The sequence below is a fragment of the Homalodisca vitripennis genome, chromosome 5, assembly GCF_021130785.1.
Source record: "Homalodisca vitripennis isolate AUS2020 chromosome 5, UT_GWSS_2.1, whole genome shotgun sequence".
In the NCBI taxonomy this organism is placed as follows: Eukaryota; Metazoa; Arthropoda; class Insecta; order Hemiptera; family Cicadellidae; genus Homalodisca; species Homalodisca vitripennis.
In genome coordinates, this window is record NC_060211.1 from 62,104,259 (window position 1) to 62,114,171 (window position 9,913).

At 33.1% G+C, this 9,913-nt stretch overlaps 1 protein-coding gene across 3 annotated transcripts; it reads left to right on the top strand.

Moving 5' to 3' along the window:
* Nucleotides 1-785: 785 nt before the first annotated feature.
* LOC124363858 lies at nt 786-5,951 on the top strand. 3 transcript variants are annotated; one of them, XM_046819118.1, is made up of 4 exons: nt 786-1,071; nt 2,260-2,355; nt 4,206-4,299; nt 5,014-5,951. In XM_046819118.1, exons 1-4 carry the CDS (start codon nt 964-966, stop codon nt 5,724-5,726), a joined length of 1,011 nt encoding a protein of 336 aa, XP_046675074.1. In that variant the 5' UTR covers nt 786-963; the 3' UTR covers nt 5,727-5,951. The 3 variants fall into 3 exon arrangements, with proteins under 3 accessions (XP_046675074.1, XP_046675077.1, XP_046675075.1); XM_046819119.1 differs by lacking the exon at nt 786-1,071 and adding an exon at nt 1,259-1,348; XM_046819121.1 differs by lacking the exon at nt 4,206-4,299.
* The last annotated feature ends 3,962 nt before the right edge of the window (nt 5,952-9,913 follow it).

The following is a 9,913-nucleotide window of genomic DNA, read 5'->3' on the forward strand; positions in this document are numbered from 1 at the left end:
CAAATTGTTTTAACAGTCTGTGACTTATACGTTATTGTATTATACAGTATTTTTAAGAACTTTAGGAATATTTTTTCTAATTTTATTTATAAAACGGTTATGCAAAACCACAGAATTAAATACAACAGATGAAATGCACATGGTATACAAAATATGCCTTACTCGCGTCTTAACTTGTGGGCTTGCATTATAGCCAACCCTAAACATACAATATAGTAAGTAAAACTGGATTACACTTTTTCACAGCATTAAAACACAATTAAATATTTAAATGGGTTGTAAAAAAAACATTACCTAAAATTTACAAAATCAAGATGTAAATACAAGGTGATGTTTTACTGTGCCTTTCTTCACACGCAACAATACACTACATACAGTCGCACGACTACAAATATTAATTACCTTGAATTAAGAGTTATAGCTAATGTAACATTAACAGCAGTAACTTAATTTGTGAAACTTAAAAACATTCTGCACTGCTCTTTTTCTACTCGTATATTTCTGACTAACGGTTAGATTCATGACAAGAAACTCACATTTATAACTCAGTGGATCAAGGCATGAATTGGCAAAGCTACTGAAGTGAGTTAATGCTTCTAACAACAAACTATTTTAAAGTAAAGGAACCATGTAATAAACTCATTTTTTATTATGCAAGTGATCATGAAACCAATCATTAATATTTTTGCGCTATGTACTATTTTACGAATGGAAGTGTGAAAAATATATTTTTTTTATTTATCAGCTGCGTAAAATGTTATAAAATACCAGCTGTTTACGTCAATATTAGTATGAATTGTTTTGGTGGTATTATTAGTTTTCAAAATTGTTGAATTACTTATTGGTAATTATTGTGACTTTTCGTAATCTCGATTTTGGGGCAAAAATCGGAACTAGTATAAAAAACGTCTGGTAGCAAGCTAGTCTTATTGTGAATGGTTCAATCACTACATCGATTTTTCGATGGGACTCGCCGAGTATTTTAACGATTGCTGTGACTGTCTTAGTAAATTTTGCTACGCTTGCGCCACATTTATTTATTCTGTGTCTTTATGTGCTATCAGCTGTATGGTGAGTATTTAATTATTCATTTTCTCTTACAAGTAAGATGATTTGAAATTTAACCTAATCGGCAGCGATCCTACTTTTCAAAGTGCAACACCCAAAAGTGTACAGGGACATATTTTAAAGTAAACATTTAAATCATAAACCAAATTCATGATGAAGTGTTTTTAATCAATTTTTCGATATCTTATTGTATTTTTCACAGCAACCGATCAGAGGTTATGCATACTGGATTAAGTATAAATAGTTAACTGTTGTGCATAGAGAAACTTTATCCAAAAATGTAATATATTTTTAACACTATTATTAATATAAGTGGAATTACTTTATTTCTGGAGCCCTAAAATGCTAAAACGTAAGCGGTTGCTAGTGGAAAATTACGCTGGTTTTAATGAACCAACCGGGCAAAATCATGACCGTGATGAGAAAAGATAGGTCTCCTTTTATTTACAAATAGGCGTTGAAATAACTTCAAACTTTGTAACAATATAGTAAATTTCTATTCGAGGATTTCTCAAATGAGACGACCGTTTATAAATTAGCTTAAATTTTTAAGTGTTGGTAAACATAATTTTCCTGTATGTTTAAACAATTACACAAGAAGTACAGTTAGAAAGTTACGATATTTCTATTTTTAATAAAGATGCACTAGCATAGTGTGGTCCAATCAAACTATGGCTCTTACTGCTTTATTTTGTTTACTTAGAACAAGAAGATGAAAGCCAATCTCAGCACATATTCCTAAAATGAAAGGTGCGTTGCTTCCAGCGAGAAAAGATAGTCAGGATTGGTAAGAAAGGGGGTAGGAGTTGCCTCCTGCTGTGATCCCATGATAAGGGGAAAACAAGTCCTATTTCAGCCATGTCATCTTGAAGGGAGGCTACTATGTTCCTAGTCTAGTGATGATATGACTCAAATCCAACAGTCTACCTTCCATACGATTTAAATCGATTTCAAAATAAATCTCAAATAACTAAATCACTAAATTAACAAAAAGACTGTAACAAACCGTCTTAAAAACAAAACGAACGTCTCATTTCTATTTATTTAGATTAGAATATATGCGTTTTAGTGTGTAGATAATATTGGACTCACTTATCTTACATAATGTATGTATAAGCCTACATACTTGCCATTATTGCAATTTAATCTTGCAATAGTGTGAAACTTCAATGATTTAAAATTTTGTTTCAGTGTTTTGGTATGGCGCTGGGATTTCTGTTATTCATAATTTACTACGTATCATTTTACCCAACAACACCTTCCGCAGTTTTAGAACACACAGGCATGGTAAGTGGTTAAATTATAACTAGCACTGTACAAAACAACCAGTTAAGTACTGCCTTCTATTATTCTTGTATAAATGTTCGTAAAATCATAAATGTTTTTACAATCTACTATCATCATAATATGAATTAAGTATGTACTTGTACATAATTAACATGCATATATAACACCTTACATTACAAATTATATGAATAACCAACGCTATCACTACAGTGTTTTGCTATATTGTAACCCAGAAAGCATAAAAAGTCTTCGTAATACCTTTTTAAACGTTTTAAAATAATCAATGGTGGTAACAATTTTTAACGTACATTTTCGTAACGTTTTTTTTAAACGTACATTTTTTGCGATGGAAAGTATTTTTAATTCTACCTATCGAAGAATTTATGAGACTGGATCTCTTCTGAGCGAAATTATTCAGTATGATAATAAGTAACCTAAGGCTAAAAGTAATCTAGAAGTTTTATCAGCTTAGCGGCGCGAATCTCATCCCACCTATGCAAGCGTCGGTTTCCTTTTACCAATCGCCTCAGTGTAAATGGTGGTTCAAAGATTTGAATGGACCTCTAACTTCCATATTCTATATCTTCCTTATTATAACGTGTTGATTAGTATTTATTTTAGCTCCTTGTCGATTAGGATTTCTCTTTCTGAGTTTAACACGTGCGTTATTGGTATAACCTGGCTACTATGTTATTGTAATGGATAACTTAGTCAAACGATTGCAGTTGATTAATTGGTATGGTTACTTTTTAATGGTTTTGTTTTTGTTTTCACTGACATTCCATTTTTATACACGTAATGCTTATAGTAAATGAATAAAGTCATGTTAAATGTTGAACCTGTTACGTGGTATATTAAAAAATTGTTTTATTTTAACATGCACAGTCGTGTTAGAGGCTCAAATTCATAGGTAATCTATCATTTGGTAAAATGTTGTTCATTAAATATACCTAATATTAATAATTACTAATATTTCTATTATAATTGTGTTACAATAAAACAATAGTTCAGGAGCCGTGAGCCAATTTGCGTTATATAATCACAAAACCTAAGAAAACCATTCTTATAATCGATAGAGAAATCTCCCCTAATATCGGTCGTCAGCAACGCGAGATTTGGTGGAGGTCAAAACGAGAGGATGTCAAAGGGTAAAAAATATAAATCTATCTATATAATTTATTCGATTAAATGTTTCTTAGTTTGTCACATTTAAGACCAACCGTCACACATGTAGATAAAAATTAAACCATCGTCCGCTGACCATATACAAACCCTTAAAATTGCGACTCTTTGTCTGACAGTAATATAAGTATACTATTTATGTGTCTTGGTTAATATTTAATGCGTCAAGATAAAATCTTAGACAAAATATCGATTCATATATTCAACACTTTCGACACTCTCGCATTTCAACCTTCACACAAATTATTACCGCAGACGATCGATTTCTTTCTTGGGACAAACTCCTCTATCGAATTCAAGAAAAACCGAATTGAATGCTCAAAAAGAGCGATTCGGATTTTGGCTCCTTATTCTGCGTTTTTATATTTTCCATTATGGTTACCCATAAGACAAATGTAAATTGTTCAATAACGCTCATCCAAATATCATGAAGTAACATGTCACATTCGATTTTGCCAATATAAAAATGAAGCTTAGTTAGTTTATTCTAGGTGCAGACATACAAACAGACAAAAATGAAATTTTTCAGCCCCGTGAGGTATAAGCTTCGCTAACGCTCAGCAAATCAATTTTATAGCTGCAATAAAACCCCGATTTTCATTTGATTTATATTATTTATAAATTTTATTGATAAAGTGTATTTATTTCGTTGCATTAAACTTTTCCAGTATGAGTATGTACATGAAAATCCTGAATTAAAGAGAAGCGTTAATTACAATTATGATGAGCCAGACTTCAATGATCAGTACTATGATGATTCAGGTAAGTCGTACTGAGATAGTTAAAATATTATGACATATCAACACACAAACACATTGTACGGTATAATGCCAGTTACATAAACAACTGGAATATGTTTGGTTTATGCATATAAATGAGCATCGTATACTAGTACATAGCCAAATCCAATATCTTTCGACAATAAAAAAGGTGTCCCTGATTGAGTATCGTTTACGATTTGTGTATATAGTGATTGCCCTACAACCGCACAACGAATAATTAGCCTGTTCACGTTTCAATTTCCAACATAAGCATCGTCCATCACGTGTATTTTGAAAGATTAATCAGAGACTGGATCAGCTATCAAGATGCTATTTTGAGCGTCAAGTCCTTTAAGAAAAATTTAAATATTTGCTATTACCCGTTAATAGTAAGACAACCAAAATGTAGGCGGGACGCTGGTCAAAGAGGTTTATCTGGACGGTTTATCGAATCTGTTTGTGTCAAACCAATATTCGTCATGTGGATACATCTGTGTTCTGACGCAATAGCATTATTATTGAATCGCACTCAGGACTTTATAGAATGATGGATATATTTCTGAAGGCGTACAAACATTTGTTGTGTTCTGAAATAATAATGTATGCTTTAAACCCTTAAAAATTATTGTTACTTACCTCATAAATCAATTTAAGGCATTATTATAATAACTGTGCTATTTTTAATTCCAGTGTACTTATTTTTGTTTATTTTTAGAACCAGGAAGTGATTACTTGTTCAGGAGCAAGAGGAACTTAACTACTCCAGATCCTGTGATTACCTCAACTGTCAGCCCAACCACTCCAAGCTCTGGACAATCCAGTTCCAGCACCAGCTCTGACAATGTCCAGTTCACAGCATCCTCTAATGCAACAAGCCAAGAGTCTACCACAGACTTTGGTGGAGACTCCGATCAAAATGCCACCACTAAAAAACACAAGTCGTTATTCGGGCACACAACGACCACCTCAGCGCCAGAGGTGACAGAGTACGACCCAGACTTCCACCTCGCGAACATCATCATGGACTCGGTATACACCTACTCTGAGACAGCCAACATCAAAGCGACTCTAGGGCTGTGTCGGCAGGCCGCTGATGTACAGGTGGGCGAGTACACGGCTAACCTCTTCCCTGCCGATGAGGCCAACGAAATACTCAATTGTATCAATGACTTGTTACACAATCAGACCAAGAAACAGCTGTGTATACAGCTAGACGAGGAGATGAACGCGTACTTAAAGTGGCTTATACTGACCGGCGAGCCCAGGGAGAAGCACAAGCCTATCAACATAGGTCCTCAACCCGACACTTTCCTGTTCCCTACATCGGAGTGCGGCAAGCAACCTCCGCTTGACCAGCCGCCGTGTTTGGTGGAAAACGGGTTCCGTAAACATTTGGAGAGGCGATTTGACAAACAGGAATTTGATTAGGTGTTTCCATTTATTAAAAAAATGTTGAAAGCAGACGGCTCTTCATCAAATCTGTTTATCAATTGCATAATTAGTGTAATAAAATTTGCATACCATTATTATATCTTCGCATTATGTAGGGAGGTGGCAATAAAGTAACTAAGATGTAATGCACATTACGTCATATAAAATTCAATGTACATTTGGAATTCGCTCAAAATAAATTATTTTAATTTTTAGACGTAATTCAAATAATTTATTTCATTTAACTAGGTTATACACATTACACAACTCCATCCACGTCTATTCTGATCAAGACAAACACAGGTACAACTAATACAGTAAAAATTAATAAATATATTGTGTATTGTGACCTCACAGTACCAGGTCTCCGGCGGTAAGATGGTGAAATAGGTTGAAACTTGTTACAAATATGATCTTAAATTTCCCGACTAATGCCGCTGGCCGGGTTATATATAGTATTTAATTTCATCATGACAGACGGTTTTTTTTATTCATAACTCCTTCATTTACAAACCTAGAGAAAAAGCAACAAATTTTCTGAAATGCTTATTTTACGTCCAAATTTGTTGTTGAGAAATTGAGTGAATATCAGTCTCATTATAATAAATAAATAATTTTAGCTATCACTAAATCTTACTATTTTTTCGAGTCGGAAGGACTACTTTAATACATCTTCTGTGCTTTTCAACACTTTTATACATCTAACCGAATATTATAATGTACACAATATTGTGTGAGGTGCGTTGATTTACAATAGATTTATTGTATATTTAGAGTATATTTCTATGTTTAGTTAGTTTTTAAAACCTTAGAATGTACAAGTTTTTGTGGCCATGTTTATTAGTCATATTTTTCATTTATCCAAATATTTCTTTTTACAACATTTTTAAATCGAGTATGCAGTTTAAAATTTGAAAGTCGTGTGACACTAACGCTGGTTTTTGCACACTGTAAATTTAAATCCTGAATTACTTCACCTTCGAAATAAATTGAAAATGTACTGTATTTAAGGCGCTTTTATCTAGCAAAATCAAAGGCGAATTTATTCATTTAAGCAGCATTTTAATAAGAAAAATGAACATTAGGTGTCCGTATTTTAAAATTGTAACACTTTTCTAAAAGTAAAACATAAAATAAAATAAATATTCTACATAATTACATTTGTGTAGTTTTGTATGTTTAACTATAAATAATTCTTAGCTTTTTCTTCCAATCCCATATTTTAAACTATTATTTTGACAAACTTTACTTCTTAGGCTCGTCTAAACACAGTATACTCTACTACTAAAATGGTATATATTGTGATCTAAATTTAAAATGAACCAGACAAATATCGTGATCTAACCTATAAAATCAAATATAACATGTATATATTGCGATTTAACATTTAAAATCAATTTTCTTGGAGGAAGAACATTAAACACACTATTAATAAAAGACTAATAATACAAAATATGACAACCCCATTGAATAAATAAGTACTATTGTTACCTTTTGTATTAGGATATATTATCTTATTGTATATAAAAAAATATATTCAAATTCAATGTTCATAGTTTGATTATTTTATTCATTTTCAAAAATGAAAGAGCACCGAGGATGTTTTAAAGCAAATATGTGTGAAGGCTTTACATAAAACGTGGTGTGAGAACAATGTGAAATTTGACGATACTGAGAGAGAACATTGAAATAATTCGGAACTGAAAGAAGTACAATGTTTAGCGAGCGTTCTTTGATAACAGGAAAGCCTCTTTCAGACAAGCCTCTTATTCATTGTTTTAAACAATCCAGCGTATAAAACACTTTCATCTGAAGAGGGTCTATAGAACAGTGCGAATAAATGCACTTCAACTGCGAACCTAAGAGATTTACTTTATTTTGATGGTGTTTTAAACAAATCCTTCTACTTTTTATTGAATCTACAGCAGAGAATTAAATCTAAGTAGTATAGGTTCTCTGAATTATTCTCAGAACTGTATTGGAACACTTTAAGTAAGTCGTGCTCGAAGGAAATAACTAATTACAACTGTATGACGGCGCAAGGAAGAAATAACGTAAAGTTGTTATTCAAAAAAATCAAAAATCAAAATCAAATCAACATTTATTCCTTAAACAAATGCACGCTTTAGAAATACAAATTAAAATACAGGAATAATCCCCGCAAAGAATGTAGGTCTGTGAGCGGGGAGAGTTCAACGGAACAGTTGCACACATTAATCTAAAAATACAAAATAAAAAACTTCTTACACATGGTACTTAATTAAATATACATTGTAGGTTTATAATTTTTTTTAAAGTTAACTAATATAAATATATTCTAAAGTATATAATAATTTTGTACTATTTAGAATAATTAGATTACCAAGTTTGGAGTATCCATCAGAATATGCGATGCTGACATGTTACTAGTAATTATACTAAAAGAAAAAGAAAATTTTGTTAAAAATAAGGAGAACGCAACAGCCTCTCAGCAGCCTCCCAGCCAATGCGGTACAACCATCGACTCACCCTATTTGTAGACAGCCACACTTTCACTCTCCATTTTTAATTCCTCTGGCAAGTTTCTAAAGATGATTTGAGCAAGATAAAAAGAGTTAATAAGTTCTGAACCATGATTTAATTTAGGGGTAATGAATCCGTAGTTAGTCCTGTGCCTTGTTGTATAGCCATGCTGTATTTCTGATAAAATTTCAATCTTATTGATTTTGATGTATAATAATACATTTTTTATATACAACTGCCTCACATTTAATACTGGAAATTCGTTGAAAAGAGTTTTAGTAGAATATCTATGATTTTTCTTGAGTACAGTTTTGATGAGAGACCTCTGTGCGACCGCGAGTGGTTCTAAGACATTGGCTGACACCCCTCCCCATGCTAGGATACCATACTGCAAGACTGACTGCACGTAGGCAAAATAAACAGACCTGCACTGACCCACGGTCAACACCTGGCTTAACTGTGTGAACCCGTATATTAGCTTTCTAAGTTTAGATTTAACGTTTAGGACGTGTGGACACCAAGAAAGTTTATGATCAATTATTACACCTAAATATTTATATTGGTCCACACGCTCAATAAGACCACAGTCACAGGCAGCCGACCGCACATCACTGCAGGAATGAATTCTTAATACTCTCTCACCCGGGTCTGTTTGGTTACGAGTAACTATTGGCATGAATTTGGTTTTACTTACATTTACTGTTAAAGAGTTGTGATCAAACCAATTTTTTACTTTCGCTAAGTCCGCCGATACATTATCATAAGCTTCATCCCAAGTGCAGCCAGAAGAAACCACAGCCGTGTCATCAGCAAACAGAAATATGCTACCCTGTAAGACCAGCTTGGAAATATTATTTATATATTATAAATAATAGAGGCCCCAAAGTACTCCCTTGCACGACTCCATAAGGTACTTCAATAGTGTCACTAGTATTTCCGTTTATATAAACCATCTGTTGTCGATTTTGAAAGTAGCTCTTAAACCACTCTAATGAGGTATTTTTTACTCCAATCATGTCTAACTTAAAAAATAGCTTAAATCTATCAACTGAGTCAAAAGCTTTAGCCAAGTCCAGAAAGCTGACAAGAACACGTTTCTTTTGACTGATTTGATTTGAGATGGATTTTGTAATATCAAAAAGTGCATTTGAAGTGTTTTTATTGAATCTGAACCCATATTGATTTCCTGAAATAATCTTCTGCTGCTCTAAATAGTTAGTTAGTTGCAATTTTACGCATTTCTCAATGATCTTAGATAGTGAAATTAAGAGGGAGATAGGTCTATAGTTAGAAAATTCGTTTTTCACGCCAGATTTAAAGATAGGTATTACTTTGGCAATTTTAAAGGCGTTTGGAAAAATTCCAGTTCTAATGCTAAGGTTTATAATGTGTAACAGAGGTTGGGATAAGCTATAAATATTATTTTTAATAATTTTTGTTGGAATTAAGTCCCACCCAGGTGCAGATCCACCTTTCATTGTACTTATTACATTAATAAGATCTTGCTGAGTGACAGGCTGCATCTCAAATACCGCATCCACGGCGTGGTCAGCATCATTAACTTCCTGAGGCTCTTTGGGTTGGATAGCCCCTGCCAACTCTGATCCCACAGAGGAAAAATATTCATTAATTGAGTTACTTATTTCTGTAATATTATCCTGAGTGACAGTGTCGCCGCGCTC